This window comes from Salmo trutta, chromosome 6 (assembly GCF_901001165.1).
Source record: "Salmo trutta chromosome 6, fSalTru1.1, whole genome shotgun sequence".
Taxonomy (NCBI): domain Eukaryota; kingdom Metazoa; phylum Chordata; class Actinopteri; order Salmoniformes; family Salmonidae; genus Salmo; species Salmo trutta.
Genome location: NC_042962.1, coordinates 55,257,908 through 55,282,713, shown reverse-complemented (window position 1 = coordinate 55,282,713; position 24,806 = coordinate 55,257,908). Strand labels below are relative to the sequence as shown.

At 44.4% G+C, this 24,806-nt stretch overlaps 1 protein-coding gene across 3 annotated transcripts in view; it reads left to right on the top strand.

Moving 5' to 3' along the window:
* Positions 1–21,572, top strand: part of LOC115196347 (interleukin-1 receptor accessory protein-like 1-B) — a 326,173-nt gene extending 304,601 nt beyond the window's left edge. The window contains exons 9-12 of one of the 3 annotated variants that reach the window (XM_029757104.1): positions 4,426–4,572; positions 10,088–10,258; positions 11,277–11,321; positions 17,989–21,572. In XM_029757104.1, coding sequence (XP_029612964.1) covers positions 4,426–4,572; positions 10,088–10,258; positions 11,277–11,321; positions 17,989–18,731 — 1,106 coding nt within the window. In that variant the 3' untranslated portion in view covers positions 18,732–21,572. The remainder of the gene's footprint in view (positions 1–4,425; positions 4,573–10,087; positions 10,259–11,276; positions 11,322–17,988) is intronic. The other 2 variants (XM_029757107.1, XM_029757105.1) reach the window with 2 other exon arrangements.
* The last annotated feature ends 3,234 nt before the right edge of the window (positions 21,573–24,806 follow it).

The following is a 24,806-nucleotide window of genomic DNA, read 5'->3' as shown; positions in this document are numbered from 1 at the left end:
CACCAATAACACTTCTGGTTTACCACTCTGATGGCTGTCTAACACCAATAACACTTCTGTTTACCACTCTGATGGCTGTCTAACACCAATAACACTTCTGGTTTACCACTCTGATGGCTGTCTGACACCTATAACACTTCTGGTTTACCACTCTGATGGCTGTCTAACACCAATAACACTTCTGTTTACCACTCTGATGGCTATCTAACACCAATAACACTTCTGTTTACCACTCTGATGGCTGTCTAACACCAATAACACTTCTGTTTACCACTCTGATGGCTGTCTAAAAAAACACTTCTGGTTTACCACTCTAATGGCTGTCTAAAAAAACACTTCTGGCTTACCACTCTAATGGCTGACTAGGGCTGTTGCGGTGACCGTATTACCACCACACCGGCGATCACGAGTCAAATTCCATGTGACCATTAGGTCACGGTAATTAGGCTTCTCCAAGTTCTGATGCTGCTGCTGGTCATTAGTAGCCTACCAAACTTACTAACTGCCTGGTACTCAGCACTCTATTGTCCCTCTAATCACTCTGACATCAATGCAAATGTAATCAAAAATCTAATCAAACACTTCATGAGAGCCCATGAGCTCATGTTGCGCAACATTTCTACAGGCTATGCAAATGCGTGAGAAAACAGAGCGATGGAGTGATGGCCTCTATTAAAAAGAGGAAGATACCATCAGCTTTCTATAGGCTCGGCCTACTATTTTTATTTCTCAACTTTCCTAATATTAAGCACATTGCTACTCTTTACAATAGGAGTATAGCCTACCTGGCTGGCATGAAAATGGTCCACGGGAAAAGCTTCCTCCATTTGCTATTTAAGTACATAGATGACATGTATTTTTTCTCGCTGCCCCTGTTTCGAGACACGTGCATGATAATGGTCCATTCTAAATCAAAACAAATGTCACACTTATATTATTTAGTATATGTAAAGACCAGATTAAGTCAAGAATAGTGTGATGAGTGACAATATTAGCCTATCACTTGTGCATTATATATTATCACCTGTGAATGATGCCCAGCATAAGAAACAATGCCTGTGGACAGTTCTTCCAATATCTTCAATATGCACCTCGGAATTGGATAAGGACGCGCACAGTTGCGTCCCCGATGGGTCCGACTTCACTTGTAGCCTCTGAGAAAGACCCGATCATGTGATTGAGAGCCATGTGATTGAGAGGTAATTCGGAGCGCAGGGAGAAGGGCACAACGGCCATTGGCTGCAAAAGGCATGGATTTTTTTAGGGTACATTACGACCACACAAAAGGGATGCCGCCGTGAAATTCTAGGCATTATCAAGTGCTTGTCAAATTGTGAATGAGTGACTGATGTACAGTAGTGTGTACAGCCTGCACAAAAAAAACTAAGCAGAGGTCATGCCTTTCAAGCAACTTTTTTCAAATCATCATTCAGCCTTACAATGTATTAAAAATCAAAATATATTTAGCCCAACATTTGTAGAACAACAGGTTACATTAATAACTGTAAATTAAGCATAACTGTAGAAGTACCTGTTTCTTTGTTAACCGCTCAACACAGAATTGTGACGAATCCCACCGAAGGTGGCTCCCCTGCCTGCTCGAGCGGCGCTCGGCGGTCGTCGTCGCCGGCCTACTAGCCGCCGCTGATCCCTTTTTCCTTTTCTGTTTGTAATGTCTTATTGGTTGCACCTGTTCCCTATTGTGTGTCTTGATTTGTGTTTATTTAAGCCTGTTTAGCCCGCCGAGGTTTGTGCGGGATTATTTAGCTGTCGTTGTGTTTTTGGATGTGCTGGCTATTCGCCTTGTATTCTCTCTCCGGACTGTGTGCCCGTTGTTCTGGGTTGGTCGTTTGTTCACGTGCCCGTTTGTGTTGGCGTTGACCGTTTTTGTGCCGGGAAGAATAAAGGACATTATACCTTACCTCTGCTCTCTGCGCCTGACTCCTACCACCACTCCTAGCATCTCGTGACAAGAGTAGTCGCATGTGCACTTCCCTCAAATCATTTGGAGAAAATATATTTTCTATTTTATTCAGCTATGTTCAATTGTATTCTTCATACTATAAAATAATGCCACGGAATTCTAAGCAAATCTTAACTAGGGTAGCCCACAGCCATTTGGCATAGCCAGATCAGGACCTAACAAAAGGACAACTCAGAGTCTGCTATTCTGTTCTTCTGAAATAGACTACATTTTCTTCATATCATGCTTCTTTAGACATGTCTAAAATAAATAATGGATTTATTGTGAAGGTGTAGACTATATTATATGGATTTATTATACTTTTTTAAATGTAGATGTTCCAAAGGTTAGCATCAGAGGCTTGTAGGCTATGTGTGGAAGCCAGGAGATGCAACATGTGTTTATTTTAATTAACGGTCAATTACCATGAGACCGACAGTTATTTGCTTGACAATCACCAGCTGGCAAAATTTCATGACCGCCACAGCCCTATGGCTGACTAACACCAAAACACTTCTGGCTTACCACTGATGGCTGTCTCACACCAAAACAACACTTCTGGCTTACCACTGATGGCTGTCTCACACCAAACAACACTTCTGGCTTACCACTGATGGCTGTCTCACACCAAAACAACACTTCTGGCTTACCACTGATGGCTGTCTCACACCAAAACAACACTTCTGGCTTACCACTGATGGCTGTCTCACTTGCGACCTGGGTCTATTTGTTATCTCTTATTCTTATTATAAAAGATCTTGATGGGTCTCATGTTCACAACCCTGGGTGGTTTACAGAGATGGCTGTCTCAGTCCAGTGAATGTTTTTAAAGCTAAAATGTATCTTTGAAATGAAAGGCCATTGCTATAGATATTCTCAGAAGGAGTCTTTTTAAGAAGGGGGATTTGAGACAAGATGAAAAGAATCTCAACTGCTTCTAGGGACCAGAATAATAACTGTATCTCTGTGTATTGTTGTGGTGTACTGTTTGGCTAGCGAAGGTCTCTTCAGGTCCTTGTGGTTATAGACTGAGATGAAAACATCCTTGTCCTTGTTATGTCTCAGAAAAATGTAGATCTTATGGCCTAAAAAGCATTGAAGAGTGATGATTTGCCGACCATGGCTCTTTGCTTTCTTATTGAATCCAAAAGGGTTTGATCCCCCAGAACCTAGGAAAACACTACACATTGATCTGAAAATGTATCAATTTAGTAGACAGCTTTCATGTTAGCAATCCACACAACTGGCAGTAGAACTCAGTCCCTAGTTAAAAGATAAGGACGGAAATCAGCAGAACCAGAGCCTTGCAGTGCCCACCCCTCCACTAAATCTACAGTATGAAGCAACTCCACTACCATACACTGCCGCAGCCTGAATGTACAGTACTATAGGATTCTAAATGGAACCCGGGAAGGATAGCCTTGTGCCTGAGTTACCTCGACACTCAGGCTTTCAGACAGACATAATTGTGTTGGGGTGTATTTACTGAGATCAGTGTTTTGTGGAGTTTATTGTTGATGGTCCTGGGAGATCCTGTCAGCTCTGGGAGGATGATGGATGGCTGAGGGGGTAAAAGAGTTCGCTCCACCTCTCTCCGAGGCTGCGTCTCAAATGGCACCCTCTTCCTCACATAGGTCATGACTTTTGACCAGAGCCCCATAGGCCCTGGTCAAAGGTAGTGCACTATATTGGGAATAGGGTGCCATGTGGGACACAGCCTTGTGCCAGTCTATATTATATTACTGCTCTAATGACTTGGCTTGCTTGGTTTGGTGCCCTTACAGCGTTACACTCACACCTTTAATAGAGCTTCCCTTGTCAACGGGAAGTCACCATCAGTTCCTGGCCAGTCCTGTGCTATAGCTGGTGCCTTCAGGCTATGGCTGACCTGGGCTGGTGCGTTGCTGAGGTCTAAACACCAAATAGAGGCCGTCTTAGGAGAAGTAGTTCACGCAATGCAGAATTATTTTTTGGGGGGGAATAGTTGATGAACTAGGACTCAGTGACCCAAATTGGTTAGCTTAGCTTAGCATAAGCATAGTTAAAGGTAAATCAATGGGAGTGATAGCTAGGAACCCTGTTAGCATTCTAGCAGCTAGCTGGAGTCTGGCTTGATCTCCTTTATGTTCTAAATCATGTTATGTAGCTTCTGTGCTAATGAATTATCCAGAGACAATAAGCAGTGACAGCATGCTGTGTTTGAGGATGTATTTGGTGAGTGTGCTTGCTTTTTGGATTTGATAAAGAAAGATTAGCGAAGTAAACATTATCGTCTTCTCCCTCTCTCCCTCTCTCCCTCTCTCCCTCTCTCCCTCTCCCTCTCTCTCTCCCTCTCTCTCCCTCTCCCTCTCTCTCTCTCTCCCTCTCTCTCTCTCTCTCTCTCTCTCTCCCTCTCTCTCTCTCTCTCTCTCTCTCTCTCTCTCTCTCTCTCTCTCTCTCTCTCTCTCTCCCTTCTCTCACAGCAGAGCTTATGTACACAGTGGAGCTGGCGGGAGGCTTGGGGGCCATCTTGTTGTTGTTGATCTGCCTTGTGACCCTCTACAAGTGCTACAAGATGGAGCTCATGCTCTTCTACAGGAACCATTTTGGCAGCGAGGACATCGACGGAGGTGAGATACTCTCAACTCACACTAGGACCAACAGCACCCATTATAAACCCTGAATGAAGTCTATAGTGCACTCTTAGAAAAAAGGGTTCTAAAAGGGTTCTTCAGCTGTCCCCATAGGAAAACCCTTTTTGGTTCCATGTTGCACCCTTTTTGATTCCAGGTAGAACCCTTTTAGGATCTATGTAGCACCTTTCTTTCTAAGAGCGTAGGTCTAGATGACAAACAACTTGTTTCGGTGTCACCAAAAGGGACTAGGGTAATACTCAGGTCATTTAGACCTTCTATCTGTCTTGCTTCATGTGGTTTCACATAATATTTTGTTCGGGACATTGCTCGAAAGGGGATTTCATTTCATTATAAAAGGAGGAAAATGTGTTTTTCTACAAATCCTATCTTGAGATTGAAATAAGAACTTAAGGGTTCTAAATTGAACCGCAATAAATTCTAATTGTGTGGCTGAATAGTGAATGAGTTAAGGAGGAGTATTCATCAATCTGGTCTGGCGGTTTCATTTGATTTCCCTTAATGAGTCTTTCAAGTGGAGGGCTAGGGCTACAATGAATTCAGTGAACAAGATTACTTTTGGGGTGTCTGAAGGACGCTGTGTGGAGACTGGAGAGTGTCATTAGCCCAGAAAGGTTGCCTACGCTTTGCTCTTTTCCTCCCCCAGCCCTCTGTTTTCCACCAATCACATTGCCTGGATGGTTGAGGCATCAGACATGTCTATGAAAGTCATTACCAGGCCTGTACTGTGTTGGGCTTTGGGACAGAAGTGGGGGCTTTGAAGTAATAGATGGTTTCAAGGCGCCACAGAGGAGAGAAAAGAGAGCCAGAGCTTTAAACCTAATGCTAAACCACAATTGTCTCCTTTAATTGCGCCACCCGAGTGAGCAGAGAGGAGAGGGAAAGAGATTTTCAATTTGCTCTCTGTTTAAAGGGATCAGTTTCAATAAGCCACATAGTGTTGCCCATGGCCGTGGCTCCCAGGAGGGACGATGGAGAGACACATACTTTCTCTTTAACGCTCAGGACTGGGTGATTACTCCTTCCCTGGATTGTATTCCCCCCTCACCCCTCAAGCTCTTTCATTGGCCACAAGGACTTCTACTTCATCACCATCACAAGCCATTCAGGAAAATCCTTTTTTCTCCTCTCTCTCTTCTCTGTGTCTGACTGACAGCACCAGAATGATCAGGTTCGGTTAAAAGCGGTTTTAAGTCTCCGTTCGTATGGGTGTTTGCCGGGGTTGTCTTGCATAACGACCACCCACACTTTACAGATGCATGAGCTTGCCGAGTTGTGACATGAACGTAACCCTCATTAGCATATAATACTGTATATGATTTAACTTTGACTTTATTTAAATCATGCAGTAGGTTGAACTTGATCATCACTTAGGGATGTGCAATGACTTAACATAAAGATAACAAATGTCAAATCAAATCAAATCACATTTATTTATATAGCCCTTCTTACATCAGCTGATATCTCAAAGTGCTGTACAGAAACCCAGCCTAAAACCCCAAACAGCAAGCAATGCAGGTGTAGAAGCAAATACTTTATGTCTTAATATAATCGTAACTTATGTAGGAATGCTAATGAGCCCAACTCCCTCTGCAGTTCTTTAGCTTTCACGGCTAACGATGTAGGTTGCATTCTATTCAGAACAATCTGGAAGGAGCCCAGAGGTTCCTGCTCAAAGTCCCTGAACACTTTTTTTAATAGCGAGTTCAAAAGTTCTCTCACTCTCTGTGGGCCTGCCAGTATGCATATGCAGCCACAGCTATGGATGGATGTAAGCTATGTGTGCATCAGTCATGGCCTTTTACTTCAGAGTCAGAGAGTGGGAGGGATGGATGCTGAGTGGTGGAACACGCGGGACGGAAACAGTTCCCCTTCTCAACCCTCTAAAGTTCGCCTCGTTGGACCTCAGAGAGGAAGGAGAGGAGGAAGAGGAAGGAGTCACTGGTTATTCTACCTCCGAATCTCACCCATACTTGCTCTCTATCTCTCTCTCTCTCTCTCTCTCTTTCTCGCTCTCTCTCTCTCTCTCTCTCCCACTCCCTCACACAGTAACCACTCAGATATGAGTGATTCAGTTCTGCTGAAATAGATTCTGATCTACCTACATGCGTTTCTCTCTTAAAGGGGCCGTTGCACTTTACTGTATACAAAGAGATTTTTATATAGGTTCCTCCTGTTCTCTCCTCTTATCTCCCACTTCTCTCCTCTCCTCTCTTCTCTTTTATTGTCCCCTCCCCTCCTCTCTTCTCTTCTCCACTCCTCTCTTCCTCGCTTCATCTCTCCTCTCCTCCTCTCTTCCTGTCCTCTCCCCTACTCTCCTCGCTTCTCTTCTCCCCTTCTCTCCCCTCCTCCCCTCCTCTCCTCCTCCTCATATCTCCTCCTCTCCTTTCCCCACCACTCTTCCTCATCGCTCCTCCTCTCCTCTACTCTCTGTGTTGTCGGAAGCCCATCCTGGTCTAACAGCTCCCCTTCAGCAGGTACAATGATCTGAAGGATGGCAGTCTGTGGATTATCCCTTTACCTGTGGTAATAATAGAGGTTTAAACCCCTCTCTAATGAGTTTACCAGAGAGAGAGAGAGAGAGAGAGAGAGAGAGAGAGAGAGAGAGAGAGAGAGAGAGAGAGAGAGAGAGACCTGTGTTGTCTCTAGTCCCTGGTGAATCCCTCTCTTCTCTTGTGTCTCTCCCTTAATTCCACTTCCTCTGGCTCGTTGCCGCAGCAGATTTCCTGCTTTGTGTCTCGTTGAAGTGCGCCGAGGCCGGAGCCGCTCCTCTCCTTGCTCTCCTGCACGGGGAAAACATTACCGCTATCACCTCCCATGTTGGGCTTTTCTCCTCGCCGTTTAATCCTTTCAAATCTAGCATCAATCATATTCTTCATCTGCCTGGCTGCCGTGCGGAAAAAGGATGGGTCGGAGCCATTTTGTGCCTAGGGAAGCGTTCAGTTTCCTACCTCAGCCCAGTCACAGTGAACACAGTGACATTGTTTGGCAAAAGCGTCTGGATTGTAATAAAATGTACCCAGAGGAGTGGAAGCTGGCAGTAAGGTCAGTCAGAGTGACGTAGGTGTCATGTTGCTTCCTGCTGTTCTGCTATGCAGAGAGAGCTAAAATACTGGACCTCTTCACCACGTTGATAGTCTGCAAAGCTGTCATGGTTATCGATCCCTAAACATGTGACTTGACCAGGAGAAACAGACCAATGAAAAGTTGCCTTACTTATAATGACATGGGTTTGGTTGTGGTGTGTGATGTGTCTGTCATGTGAAAATGGAAAATAACCAATGCAGACATGAGAAGTCCAGAAGCCCTATTGGGTCAGAAGCCCTGTTGAGACAGAAGACCTATTGACTCTGAAGCCCAATAGAGTCTGAAGCCCAATAGAGTCTGAAGCCCAATAGAGTCTGAAGCCTTTTGAGTCTGAAACCCTATTGAGTCTGAAGCCCAATAGTCTGAAGCCCAATAGTCTGAAGCACTATTGAGTCTAAAGCCCTATTGGGTCTGAAGCCCAATAAAGTCTGAAGCTCTATTGAGTCTGAAGCCCTATTGAGTCTGAAGCCCAATAAAGTCTGAAGCTCTATTGAGTCTAATGCCCTATTGGGTCTGAAGCCCAATAAAGTCTGAAGCTCTATTGAGTCTGAAGCCCTATTGAGTCTGAAGCACTATTGAGTCTGAAGCTCTATTGAGTCTGAAGCACTATTGAGTCTAAAGCCCTATTAACTCTGAAGCTCTATTGAGTCTGAAGCTCTATTGAGTCTGAAACCCTATTGAGTCTGAAGCCCTATTGAGTCTGAAACCATATTGAGTCTGCGTTGGCTGACAAATTCAACACATAAAACATAAGGTCTAACCCAATATCCTCTATAGTGTAGTAATGGACTGGTCTGTATGTTACTAATATCCTCTATAGTGTAGTAATAGACTGGTCTGTATGTTACTAATATCCTCTATAGTGTATTAATAGACTGGTCTGTATGTTACTAATATCCTCTATAGTGCAGTAATAGACTGGTCTGTATGTTACTAATATCCTCTATAGTGTATTAATAGACTGGTCTGTATGTTACTAATATCCTCTATAGTGTAGTAATAGACTGGTCTGTATGTTACTAATATCCTCTATAGTGTATTAATAGACTGGTCTGTATGTTACTAATATCCTCTATAGTGTATTAATAGACTGGTCTGTATGTTACTAATATCCTCTATAGTGTAGTAATAGACTGGTCTGTATGTTACTAATATCCTCTATAGTGTAGTAATAGACTGGTCTGTATGTTACTAATATCCTCTATAGTGTATTAATAGACTGGTCTGTATGTTACTAATATCCTCTATAGTGTAGTAATGGACTGGTCTGTATGTTACTAATGTCCTCTATAGTGTAGTAATAGACTGGTCTGTAAGTTACTAATATCCTCTATGGTGTAGTAATAGACTGGTCTGTATGTTACTAATATCCTCTATAGTGTAGTAATGGACTGGTCTGTAAGTTACTAATATCCTCTATAGTGTAGTAATGGACTGGTCTGTATGTTACTAATATCCTCTATAGTGTAGTAATGGACTGGTCTGTATGTTACTAATATCCTCTATAGTGTAGTAATGGACTGGTCTGTATGTTACTAATATCCTCTATAGTGAAGTAATAGACTGGTCTGTGTGTTACTAATATCCTCTATAGTGTAGTAATGGACTGGTCTGTATGTTACTAATATCCTCTATAGTGTAGTTATAGACTGGTCTGTGTGTTACTAATATCCTCTATAGTGTAGTAATAGACTGGTCTGTATGTTACTAATATCCTCTATAGTGTAGTTATAGACTGGTCTGTGTGTTACTAATATCCTCTATAGTGTAGTAATGGACTGGTCTGTATGTTACTAATATCCTCTATAGTGTAGTAATGGACTGGTCTGTATGTTACTAATATCCTCTATAGTGTAGTAATAGACTGGTCTGTATGTTACTAATATCCTCTGTAGTGTAGTAATAGACTGGTCTGTATGTTACTAATATCCTCTATAGTGTAGTAATAGACTGGTCTGTAAGTTACTAATATCCTCTATAGTGTAGTAATGGACTGGTCTGTAAGTTACTAATATCCTCTATAGTGTAGTAATGGACTGGTCTGTATGTTACTAATATCCTCTATAGTGTAGTAATAGTCTGGTCTGTATGTTACTAATATCCTCTATAGTGTAGTAATAGACTGGTCTGTATGTTACTAATATCCTCTATAGTGTATTAATAGACTGGTCTGTATGTTACTAATATCCTCTATAGTGTAGTAATAGACTGGTCTGTATGTTACTAATATCCTCTATAGTGTAGTAATAGACTGGTCTGTATGTTACTAATATCCTCTATAGTGTAGTAATGGACTGGTCTGTATGTTACTAATATCCTCTATAGTGTAGTAATGGACTGGTCTGTATGTTACTAATATCCTCTATAGTGAAGTAATGGACTGGTCTGTATGTTACTCCTGTAGATAATAAGGACTATGATGCCTATCTGTCATACACCAAAGTGGACCCGGACCAGTGGAGTCAGGAGACGCGTGAGGAGGAACGCTTCGCCCTGGAGATCCTACCCGACGTCCTGGAGAGGCATTATGGGTATAAACTGTTCATTCCAGACAGGGACTTGATCCCAACTGGAAGTAAGTTTTGTACCTTTTTGGTTTATTTCCTGTTTAATTCTGTTTCTAATGTTGTCGTTGTGTTGTGTACATATCACGTGACACATTCTACCATCTTACTGTAAACATCTGACAAACGTTGATTTTGGAGTGAACTGTCACTTTAACCTGTTAATTACAACGTAGCAGCATGTAGTCTTCAGCCGATGATTTTGAGTTGTCTGTGGTACAGCTGAAAATGTGTAATTAGTGGGTAATAATCAACTTTGTGATTATATTGCATTGATCCAGTCTTAATCATATCTTTATGATCACTGTCTAACAACCAATCAAAGGGGATTTCTGCATGTTGACTGCAGTTTACTGCTTGTAATTCAGATTCACACTTGGCACCTGTGATAGGGTCATGATATTGGATGATAATGCTTCACTGATACTATTCCATTACTCTCAGTGAGAATACTTTTCTTTGTTTTTGCTCATTTGTGTCACATTCTTGTCTGTCACATTGTTCAGTTTGTGTCGATGTTACGAATAGAGTCAGTTTGACTTAAATGTTTGTGTTGTCCGGGGGACTGTGTTAATAGGGGATACGTGGCACAAACCCAGGGCTAAAATACACACCTTCTAAGGACATTTGTTCTCCTCTAAGACCTCATAAGTCAATGGAATTGTCTCCAGGCAAATGAACACATTTTTTTCTCATGCAAATAAAGCTATTTATTTAATTCAAAATATATGCGATGTTGAAAGTTTGAGTATAAAGTAATCAATGGAAATAGAGGTCTTCATAGCCAATGAATTGGTTAAAACGCATCTATTACAATGTAATACATAGTATGTAAACTGACAGGCTCCTTTGGTCCTGATGCCACAACTCCCATATTAAACTGGGATAAACGTGTTTTGGTGAGTTGAGAGAAACTAGGCACAGTTTATCTAAGTAACTTATTTAAGTCCCCTGACTCTAACTTCCTCTGATGCCTTTCTGCAAGTCTACCTGATCACACCTTTTGAATGTTGAACTGTTTATGTTTAGGTTTCACCAATGATCATTTCCAGGACGATTCAAGACTCCTTAGAGGTACTCTCATTCCCCCAGCCACTTACCACTACTGTGTCAGCAACTAACCACAACCAGCCACAACCTGACACAACCAGCCACAACTAACCACAACCAGCCACAACCAGCCACAACCAGCCACAACCAGCCACAACTAACCACAACCTGACACAACCAGCCACAACTAACCACAACCAGCCACAACTAACCACAACCAGCCACAACCAGCCACAACTAACCACAACCAGGCACAACCAGCCACAACCTGACACAACCAGACACAACTAACCACAACCTGACACAACCAGCCACAACTAACCACAACCAGCCACAACCAGCCACAACCAGCCACAACTAACCACAACCAGGCACAACCAGCCACAACCTGACACAACTAACCACAACCAACCACAACTAACCACAACCAGCCACAACCAGCCACAACTAACCACAACCAGCCACAACCAGCCACAACCTGACACAACTAACCACAACCAGCTACAACCTGACACAACCAGACACAACTAACCACAACCTGACACAACCAGCCACAACTAACCACAACTAACCACAACCAGCCACAACCAGCCACAACCTGACTCAACCAGCCACAACTAACCACAACCAGGCACAACTAGCCACAACCTGCCACAACCAGCCACAACCTGCCACAACCAGCCACAACCAGCCACAACCTGACACAACTAACCACAACCACCCACAACTAAACACAACCTGCCACAACCTGACACAACCAGCCACAACTAACCACAACCAGCCACAACTAACCACAACTAACCACAACCAGCCACAACCAGCCACAACCTGACACAACCAGCCACAACTAACCACAACCAGCCCCAACTAACCACAACCAGGCACAACCAGGCACAACCTGCCACAACCTGCCACAACCAGCCACAACTAACCACAACAAGGCACAACCTGCCACAACCTGACACAACCTGCCACAACCTGCCACAACTAACCACAACCTGACACAACCAGCCACAACTAACCACAACCAGCCACAACCATCCACAACCAGCCTCAACTAACTACAACCAGCCACAACCAGCCACAACTAACCACAACCAGCCACAACTAACCACAACCAGCCACAACTAACCACAACCAGGCACAACCAGCCACAACTAACCACAACCAGCCACAACTAACCACAACCAGCCACAACTAACCACAACCAGGCACAACCTGACACAACCAGCCACAACTCACCACAACCAGCCACAACCAGCCACAACCAGCCACAACTAACCACAACCAGCCACAACCAGTCACAACTAACCACAACCAGCCACAACCAGCCACAACCAGCTGGTTGCCACAACCTGACACAACCACCCACAACCAGCCTCAACTAACCACAACCAGCCACAACCAACCACAACTAACCACAACCAGCCTCAGCTAGCCACAACCAGCCACAACCAGCAACAACCAGCCTCAACTAACCACAACCAGCCACAATCAGCCACAGCCAGCCACAACCAGCCACAACCAGCCACAACTAACCACAACCTGACACAACCAGCCACAACCAGCCACAACTAACCACAACCTGACACAACCAGCCACAACCAGCCACAACCAGCAACAACCTGACACAACCAGGCACAACTAACCACAACCAGCCACAACCAGCCACAACCAGCCACAACCTGACACAACCAGCCACAACCAGCCACAACCTGACACAACCAGGCACAACTAACCACAACCAGCCACAACCAGCCACAACCAGCCACAACCAGCCACAACCTGACACAACCCGCCACAACTAACCACAACCAGCCACAACCAGCCACAACTAACCACAACCAGCCACAACTAACCACAACCAGCCACAACCAGCCACAACTAACCACAACCAGCCATAACCAACCACAACCAGCCACAACTAACCACAACCTGACACAACCAGCCACAACTAATCACAACTAACCACAACCGGCCACAACTAACCACAACCAGCCACAACCAGCCACAACTAACCACAACCAGCCATAACTAACCACAACCAGCCAGAACTAACCACAACCTGACACAACCAGCCACAACTAACCACAACTAACCACAACCAGCCACAACTAACCACAACCAGCCACAACCTGACACAACCAGCCACAACCAACCACAACCAGCCACAACTAACCACAACCAGCCACAACCAGCCACAACCAGCCTCAACTAACCACAACCAGCCACAACCAGCCACAACCTGACACAACCCGCCACAACTAACCACAACCAGCCACAACTAACCACAACCAGCCACAACTAACCACAACCAGCCACAACCAGCCACAACTAACCACAACCAGCCATAACCAACCACAACCAGCCACAACTAACCACAACCGGACACAACCAGCCACAACTAACCACAACTAACCACAACCAGCCACAACTAACCACAACCAGCCACAACCAGCCACAACTAACCACAACCAGCCACAACTAACCACAACCAGCCATAACTAACCACAACCTGACACAACCAGCCACAACTAACCACAACCAGCCACAACTAACCACAACCAGCCACAACTAACCACAACCAGCCACAACCTGACACAATCAGCCACAACCAACCACAACCAGCCACAACTAACCACAACCAGCCACAACCAGCCACAACTAACCACAACCAGCCACAACCAGCCACAACCTGACACAACCTGACACAACTAACCACAACCAGCCACAACCAGCCACAACTAACCACAACCAGCCACAACTAACCACAACCAGTCACAACCAGCCACAACTAACCACAACCAGCCACAACTAACCACAACCAGTCACAACCAGCCACAACCTGTCACAAGCAGCCACAACTAACCACAACCAGCCATAACCAGCCACAACTAACCACACCCAGCCATAACCAGCCACAACTAACCACACCCAGCCTCACCCAGCCACAACCAGCCACACCCAGCCTCACCCAGCCACAACCAGCCGCAACAACTGTGCTACTCTAGAAAGACCATTAGAGAGGAAAGAGGCTTAGAGAGAGACAGAGAGAGACAGAGACAGAGAGACAGAGAGAGACAGAGAGAGACAGAGACAGAGAGAGACAGAGACAGAGACAGAGAGAGACAGAGAGAGACAGAGACAGAGAGACAGAGACAGAGAGACAGAGAGAGACAGAGAGAGACAGAGAGAGACAGAGACAGAGAGACAGAGAGACAGAGAGACAGAGAGACAGAGAGAGACAGACAGAGACAGACAGACAGAGACAGACAGAGAGAGACAGAGGGAGAGAGACAGAGAGAAGCAGAGACAGACAGATAGAGAAGCAGACAGACAGAGAAGCAGAGAGAGGCAGAGAGAGAGAAGCAGAGAGAGACAAAGACAGGCAGAGACAGAGAGAGAGACAGAGAGAGAGACAGAGAGAGAGACAGAGAGAGAGACAGAGAGAGAGACAGAGAGAGACAGAGAGAGAGACAGAGAGACAGAGAGAGAGACAGAGAGACAGACAGAGAGAGAGAAGCAGAGAAGCAGAGATAGATTGAGACAGAGAAGCAGAGAGAGAGACAGAGAAGCAGAGAGACACAGAGACAGAGGAGCAGAGAGAGAGAGAGGCAGAGAAGCAGAGAAGCAGAGAGATAGAGAGACAGAGAAGCAGAGAGAGACAGAAGCAGAGAGAGAGAGAGGCAGAGAAGCAGATAGAGACAGAGAAGCAGAGAGAACCAGAGACAGAGAAGCAGAGAGAGAAAGAGGCAGAGAAGCAGAGAAGCAGAGAGATAGAGAGACAGAGAAACAGAGAGAGAGATAGTAGAGGGTGGAAAGGGGTCTTGTGTTTGCCAGCGTTAAAGTCCAATTACAGAGAACATCCAGACTGACTTATCATAGTGAGGTGATGAGAGGGATTTGTTCTCTATGCTCCTGCTAATCAGCCTGCTCGCCTGCTCTCCTCTATCCCCAGGGGCTCAGCTGAGCATAAGGCATAAAAGAGAAAAGCCCTTTTGAGTTTTAACCTCCCCAAGGGTTGGAGGGAGACGAGAAGGAGAGAGACGGAGGGCGAGGGAGATGTAGAGGGGTGCACAAGGAGATGGAGTGAGTGAGATGGAGTGAGAGGGAGTGAGAGGGAGAAAGGGAAATGGAGAGAGGGAGAGGGAGGGAGAGGGAGAGAGAGAGAAAGAGTGACAGAGAGAGCTAGAGAGAGAGAGAGAGGGAGAGAGAGATGGCCAGCCCTGTTGGCTCAGAGAGCAGCACCTCTCACAGTAGGGGCTCTTTGATTAGAAAGGGAAGCTTAGTTAATCCTGTCAACCTGTAGTGGAAGAGTCTTTGTTTCTGACAGGACCCCAGCAGCCTCACTAACAGCAGGCTTTAGCAGTCTCTGCTCTTCTGGCATGTAGGGCACACGCACAATGGCTACATTTGGCTCTATGATTTATACTGTTACACATGAGAAACACTGTGTTTAGAAAGGGCAGCTTGTATAGTGTGTTTCACACACACACACAAACACATAGTAGACATACACACACACACACACACACACACACACACACACACACACACACACACACACACACACACACACACACACACACACACACACACACACACACACACACACACAAACAAGATACTAGCTCTCTCTCTCTCTCTCACACACACACACACACACACACAAACACACACACCTACCCACATATCAATTTCTCTCATATTGTTATCACTATAGAGTTATTGTGACTCAGTAGGTCTCTAATAGCCGTTAGATCAGCAGTTTAGAACATACAGTTTAACAAGGCTGTGGGGTCTGATAGGTCAACGTATTGTCTGATGTCAGTGTGTTTAACAAGGCTGTGGGGTCTGATAGGTCAACGTATTGTCTGATGTCAGTGTGTTTAACAAGGCTGTGGGGTCTGAGAGGTCAACGTATTGTCTGATGTCAGTGTGTTTAACAAGGCTGTGGGGTCTGATAGGTCAACGTATTGTCTGATGTCAGTGTGTTTAACAAGGCTGTGGGGTCTGATAGGTCAACGTATTGTCTGATGTCAGTGTGTTTATGGGGTCTGATAGGTCAACGTATTGTCTGATGTCAGTGTGTTTAACAAGGCTGTGGGGTCTGATAGGTCAACGTATTGTCTGATGTCAGTGTGTTTAACAAGGCTGTGGGGTCTGATAGGTCAACGTATTGTCTGATGTCAGTGTGTTTAACAAGGCTGTGGGGTCTGATAGGTCAACGTATTGTCTGATGTCAGTGTGTTTATGGGGTCTGATAGGTCAACGTATTGTCTGATGTCAGTGTGTTTAACAAGGCTGTGGGGTCTGAGAGGTCAACGTATTGTCTGATGTCAGTGTGTTTAACAAGGCTGTGGGGTCTGATAGGTCAACATATTGTCTGATGTCAGTGTGTTTATGGGGTCTGATAGGTCAACGTATTGTCTGATGTTAGTGTGTTTATGGGGTCTGATAGGTCAACGTATTGTCTGATGTCAGTGTGTTTAACAAGGCTATGGGGTCTGATAGGTCAACGTATTGTCTGATGTCAGTGTGTTTAACAAGGCTGTGGGGTCTGATAGGTCAATGTATTGTCTGATGTCAGTGTGTTTATGGGGTCTGATAGGTCAACGTATTGTCTGATGTCAGTGTGTTTAACAAGGCTGTGGGGTCTGATAGGTCAACGTATTGTCTGATGTCAGTGTGTTTATGGGGTCTGATAGGTCAACGTATTGTCTGATGTCAGTGTGTTTAACAAGGCTGTGGGGTCTGATAGGTCAACGTATTGTCTGATGTCAGTGTGTTTATGGGGTCTGATAGGTCAACGTATTGTCTGATGTCAGTGTGTTTAACAAGGCTGTGGGGTCTGAGAGGTCAACGTATTGTCTGATGTCAGTGTGTTTATGGGGTCTGATAGGTCAACGTATTGTCTGATGTCAGTGTGTTTATGGGGTCTGATAGGTCAACGTATTGTCTGATGTCAGTGTGTTTAACAAGGCTGTGGGGTCTGATAGGTCAACGTATTGTCTGATGTCAGTGTGTTTATGGGGTCTGATAGGTCAACGTATTGTCTGATGTCAGTGTGTTTAACAAGGCTGTGGGGTCTGAGAGGTCAACGTATTGTCTGATGTCAGTGTGTTTAACAAGGCTGTGGGGTCTGAGAGGTCAACGTATTGTCTGATGTCAGTGTGTTTATGGGGTCTGATAGGTCAACATATTGTCTGACGTCAGTGTGTTTATGGGGTCTGAGAGGTCAACGTATTGTCTGATGTTAGTGTGTTTTGTGTTTGTTGACTTATTTCTCATTCTCTCTGTTTTTCTCAATATAGATTTTTTTTCATGTTAAATGCATGCTCTATATCCTGTTATGATGCATTAGATTTATACACTTACATTTAAATATCCTATTTAGCTAGTCAAACGAATTAAAAGACAATAGCAGGCAGCATCAACCAGTGGATGATAGACCATGTTTTACATACTATACATACAGACTAGAATATATATATATATGATATATTTATATTTAGCTGTGTTATTATTTCATACTGTAACTTCCTTCATATCTTTCTTGCCTCTTTCTTTTTCTCTCGCTCTCCTTCCCTCCTCTCTCTCTCTGTATCCCTCTCCTTCCCTCCCCCCTCTCTCTGTATCCCTCTCCTTCCCTCCCCCCTCTCTCTGTATGCCTCTCCTTCCCTCTCTCCAGCCTATATCGAGGACGTGGCGCGCTGTGTGGACCAATCCAAGCGCCTCATCATCGTCATGACACCCAATTATGTGGTGCGGCGGGGTTGGAGCATCTTCGAGCTGGAGACCCGCCTCCGGAACATGCTGGTCACCGGGGAGATCAAGGTGATTCTGATTGAGTGTGCCGAGCTGCATGGCATCATGAACTACCAGGAAGTGGAAGCGCTCAAACACACCATCAAGATGCTGACCGTCATCAAGTGGCGTGGCCCCAAGAGCAACAAGCTCAGCTCCAACTTCTGGAAACACTTGCAGTACGAGATGCCCTTCAAGCACATGGAGCCCATCATCAGCAACGAGCAGGTGCTGGACGTCAGCGAGCAGGGCCCTTTTGGCGAGCTCCAGACCGTCTCCGCCATCTCCATGGCAGCCGCCACCTCCACCGCCATGGCCACGGCGCACCCGGACTTGCGGAGCACCTTCCACAACTCCACTGTCAACTACCACACCCAGATGAGGCAGCAGAAACATTACTACCGCAGCTACGAGTACGACATGGCCCCCGGCAGCAGCCTGCCTCCCCTCTCCACCCTGGGTGACCAGCACACCTACTGCAACATCCCTATGACTCTGATCAACGGACAGAGGCCCCACGGCCAGGCCAGGACACCCAGAGAACAGAGCATCGAGGAGGCACACGCCAATAACGCCATGCTACCGCTGCTGCCACGCGAGACCAGTATATCCAGTGTCATCTGGTGACAGCACCAGGCTGGCATAGGGACAGATGGGATATATTGTATGTAGAGGGAGAACTAGCTGGCAGAGTGTGTGGTGGTGGTGGTGGTGGAGGGGGTGTTGCTACGGAGATCCTTAGTGGACTAGAGACTGCTGCTGTGGAATTTGCACCAGGATTCACAGGGGGAAATCACCAACACAGGACAAGTCATTCTGTCAGACTAAGACGACATTTGTTTGACAAGGACTAAGGAGGATTTGGCGTGAAAAGAAATACCCGTTTGGTTTGAAATGCCTGTACACACAGACACCAACGCCGATGTTCATTTACCCAGAAACTCAAGGAATACAGGGTCTTGTACATATATTTTATATTTCTTTATAGCGTCAGTATTTTTCTGTTGTTTTTCTTTGACCTTTCATTCACCAGTTTTTATCATCAAATTTCTACGTTTGTTTGGATTTATGGTTTGAATTTTTTTGTATTTGGGTATGAAAGTGAAACGATGGTCTTTGAGGTCTATTGGCTGATCTGTTGTAATTTTGATCTTGACTTGTAGTGGAACTGGTGTAGTTTGAACGCTCTTTGTTTTTTAACAGTTATGGCACTGTAGCGGGAAAGTTTTGATGTTTCATTCGAAAGAAAATGTCCTTTTTTTGTTGTTGGTTACATAGATGGAATCTTCTTTTATTTGGGACTCTTATTAAACACAACTAGATTATGCAACAGATGAAGAGGCCTGGGAGTATGCAAGATATGAATAGATGAACCAACCCACCGGGACACTATAGAGACTGGTGCTAGACTTGGTGTGCAAGTTTTGCAGCTCTCGCAAACATAGTGACATGCTCTTTTCAAAAGACAGCCTTTCTGTTCAGCTTAACAGAGACATATATCGCCCTAAGAACAACTATGTGTATTATTTTATGAGAAAGTATATTTTTGTAACAAAAATATTTGCTTGGAAGTACATACTTATTCACATTTCATCCCACTAATGACAGAAATAGAGTAACATGCATTCTGTTTTCTACATTATTTTGCTATGCAGTTCCCTAATTGCATAGCAGACAAAGTGGATGTTTGAATCCTTCACTAAATGTCTTATCTTAGTGGAAAGATGAAAAAATATAAAATAATTTGAGATGTTTTCATCAAGTCCTAATATCATTGTTGGGTGGGGGGCAATGTATATTTGTGTTTTGAAGACTTTTCCATAACAGAGGAGTGTGCATAGTAACTAGATGTATTCAACCTATGATATATGTCAATGTATTTAAAAAGAAGAAACACTGTTCACACTCGAAAACGTTCATCAAAGCAGATTCGTGAAAAGTATCTTCATTTCCCCACCGCACATGAATACCAGATAACCTCGATGTAGTGCCTCCCTGATTTCTATGGAGAAGGACAGCAGCCATTTTGAAAAGACGACACACTGAACACAGTTGACTTCCAAGATTTGTTCAGAGTGTTGTTGTCATATGTTCCTAGAAGAAGAAATGTTTAGCATATCATGTGACAGTCTGTCAAACGGACCAAAATACAGGAGCAAATCATGGAGTTCGACCCAAGAGAAATGTATCTCCACACATAGTGACAAATAAATGCTCATCCATTTTGATTCCTCTGAAATTCAATTTAAACCCATTCAAATATCCAATGGTCCGTAGTGGTACGGGAAAAGTCAAGATTATCCTCATTATTTTTCAAGCAAGTGAGACCAAAGCAAAAATGTGCTTGTGAAGAAAAAAGATCTGAAATCCACACCACATGATCCACATTAGGGCTTGTTTTAGGGCTTTACCAAGTTTTTTGGTTCGTTTCAGATTGGCCAAAATATGATGTCATGAAGTCCCATTAAGCAACAATAAGAGCTACTCAAAGACCCCAACGTTGTTCTTTTACCAGGACTTGATAAAGCCTGGTTGGGAGGCGCTTTAGTGGGGAGAGTAGGCCTGTGTTGGGTCGGTCCTGACACAACGCATGTCCCTATAACATTTCCATGGTTACACTGATGTAAACAGTCTCCAAGGAAACCTCAGAAAGAAAGTGAGACTGTGCTCTCATACGATCCACGATCATTTCATACATAGTTCTTGTGAGGCTAACCCTATGAAGTAAGATACGGTCATTTACGGGATCCAACACGGGTGTTCGATATACTGTAATATCTGATATCGTAACGTTGTTTTATTGATACTTCATAGTGCTAGCAGCTTCTAAACAGAAACAGTGAGGTAGTGTATTCAGTCCCTTGTAGTGCCACACATTATGCAAAGTATTAACCTATACACAATGAGTAAACTCTGTAAGAGATGTCTATGTCCCCCTCGGTCTGCAAAAATGATTGGTTTTTCAATTTCCCTTTGGTTTAACTTTTTTCTTCAATGTACTGTACTCAGTTGGCTGCTTGGTATATCACTGAGAAGAACGTCAATTTCCAACTGTCATACCTGCCTGACCCAACAGAAAACACAGTAACGTTTGATACATTCGAGACAGAGCTCCTTTAAGGGGTGGATTTCTTGTATTCTATGACATTGTGTATATAAATCAAAAAGGATAATAAGATGAAGACAATCTAGCAACATTCATAAAAAAATAAGTTTGCATTTTCAGAGTGAGTGGCAAACTTGTTTTATGAACCTTTCTGGTAATCATAATAATGATATTAATGATGATCATAATTAATAATATATAGCACAGAATTATTCCAGGCACTTTCACAATTTTGAGACAATATTACGGTTCTGTTGTCTCTCCTGTTTCTGATTCATTTCTTTTTTTATTATGTACCTGCAATGTTAATTAAAGAGATACTATTATTATTAATAATAAAAACACATTTAATAATTGTTCTTTAGACCTCTCTACTTGCATCTTGACATGTACAGGCTTGTTATGATGGGACACCAAATCAAATGCTGATTGCAATCGATGATTTTCATTTAAAGTAACTTCCCGGTGAAAATCTCACTTTTAAAAGTTAATATTCTGTTAACTCATATCCAATTGATGTTGTTGACTTGGATACTCGTATTTGTGGCCAAAGCATAAATTGGAAGGGGAAAAAAGCACTTCAAAAACCCCACCTCAAACTTGTATCTCAAATAGACCATTTAAAAAACGCTTGCTATTTCCTCATAGAGAATGATGTCATCTCCCTGAGGAAGAGCTGGCTAATCAGCGGTCTAGAGGAGGGTGAGCTGGCCAATCCGCGTTCTACTTGCATGAATATGTTTAATGACCGATATATACTCACACCATTCCACCATTCTGTTGTTGGGGTACACAACACAAAAAATATGCTTTTTAACATATTCAATTAAAACATTTTGGAAGGAAAACTATTTAATTCTAGGTCATATTTAATTGAAATGTGGAAACACTGGGCAGTTAATGAATCACTTATGATGTAGTTATGATGTAGTTCCTCTCCCATTACACATTAATAACCATATTACAATGTCCTAACTCACATAATGAGATTTCATATTGATTACATAAGCTTCTGCTAAATTCCTACTCCACTCTCCACTCCATGTTGCAGGAAAACACTGTAATCTTGAACCCCGGATAGATCCAACCATCACTGCAATCTTGCCCCCTCTGACGCTGGCTGTGACGGCAGAATCCAGGCCACTATACCGGACCACAGCAGCTAAGCTTGTGATCATGTCTGTTCATCACACATACACACATACACACACACACACACACACACACACACACACACACACACACACACACACACACACACACACACACACACACACACACTAAAATATTGTATTAATGAATGTGTCAGTGTTCACAGGCCTTCAGACTGTACGACTTCAATCTCCCGACGTCTGCCTTTGATTCATTTCTTTCCAACTCTTTCTTTCCCCTCCTTGCCTCTTTTGACTTCACCCTTTCCCAGTCCCCTCCCACTCACAAGGCAGGCAATACACTTGACCTCGTCTTTACTAGAGGCTGTTGACCTACTAATCTCCCGGAAACCCCCCTCCAGGTCTCTGATCACTACTTTGTTTCCTTTTCTGTCTCCCTCTCCCTCTCCTCCAACCCTAGCCACTCAACCCCTACCCAGTCAGGCTTCAAGACCGGTCACTCAACCAAGACTACTCTTCCCTCGGTCACAGAGGCTATTCGCACTGCCCTCTCCTCTTCTCTCTACACTGTCACTCGGCTCCGTCATATCCTCACATGGTCTCTCCTATCATTGTTATACTTTTCTCCTTCCCCCTTCTGACACCCAGGTGGCGACACGCATCTCTGCGTGCCTGCCAGATATCTCAGCTTGGGTGTCGGCCCACCACCCCAAGCTCAACCACGACAAGACGGAGTTGCTCTTCCTCCCGGGGAAGACCTGTCCGCTCCAAGACCTCTCCATCATAGTTCACAACTCCACTGTGTCTCCCTCGAAGAGTGCAAAGAACCTTGGCATGACCCTGGACAACACCCTGTCATTCTCCTGCAGATTCATGCTCTACAACATCCGTAGAGTACGACCCTACCTCACACAGGAAGTGACGCAGGTCCTAATCCAGGCACTTGTCATCTCCCGTCTGGACTACTGCGACTTCTGCAGCTTGTGCCATCAAACCCCTGCAACTTATCCAGAACGCTGCAGCCCGCCCAGTGTTCAACCCTCCCAAATTCTCCCATGTCACCCCGCTCCTCCGCACACACCTCTCGCATCCACTACAAGACCATGGTACTTGCCTACGGAGCAGCAAAAGGAACTGTTCCCCCCTACCTTCCCTCCCTTTTGTGAACTAACACTCACTCGTTTCCCCTTTACTAGTTCTGACTTTGCTGATAGCTACTTTATTGAGGAAAAGTGTACTTACTATGACTGTGATGTGTGGTTGTCCCACCTAGCATTCTTAAGATGAATGCGCTAAGTCTCTCTGGATAAGAGCGTCTGCTAAATGACTAACATGTCAAATGTAAATGGGGGGTGGGGGGCTGCACTCACTTTAAAAGGCACCTTTCTGCACTGAAACATTCCATCCAAGGGAATGCATAGTCGGTTCCTCCGTTTTTTTTGCTTCGTGCCTGTTGCCACAGCAATCATTTCCTGCAAGTAAGTGTTTGAATGTTGGTGATGTCATAGATTCTACTAAGTGTCTGGAACTCTATTAGAGGGATGCAACACCACACACACACTCAAACACACACATACACACACACACACTCAAACACACACACACACACACACACACACACACACACACACACACACACACACACACACACACACACACACACACACACACACCAAAGTACTGTAATCATGGATGTGTCAGTGTTCCGACAATGAGGGGCTACTGCACTTCCTTTAAAAGGCACCTTTCTACACTGAAACATTCCAACCAAGGGAATGCATAGTCGGTTCCTGTGGTTTTCTTTACATTGTGCCTGTTGCCACAGCAACCATGCCCTCACAAGTGAATGTTTGAATGTTGGTGGTGGAAGGTGTGCTTGCTGGGTTGGGGGGCTTCGAGAGGGAGTGGGGGGGGGTTAAACTGGCAAGGTGGAGGTGCTGCTATTGTGGAGGAGTAACCCCCCCTAAACACCAGTTCACCAACAGCCTGTGTTTGCATTGTGATCTGGCTGCATGGGTAATTGGCTGGCTCCAGAGAATACCGACCAACCAAGGAGCAGCAATCCTCCATATTGGAGCCTAATTAAGCTAATTAAATGAGGTCTGTGCACCATACGGAGGGAGAGAGGGAGGCGTGCTCCATCATTCACGAGATCTAAACATAAACGTTGAGCCGTACAGTACGCAGTGTTTATCCTGTATTTGTTCATATGGCGTACTAGACAGATAGGCTTTTAGAAATAACAGACTGACATGACCCATTCTACTGGCCGTCTGCGGTGAGTCATATCTCAGTACTGGTTTCCTGGAGCTATGTCAGCAGTCTAATACTGGTTACATGACGGTGTGTGTAGGATGTGATGGCATGACACACAAACATATATTTCATCATTTATTGAAATACATTTAAAGCATGGTAAGAATATAATTTTTTGAAAATCTTTACCGGTAAACGGATCCAGTATGTTAGTGTGTATTATGTGTA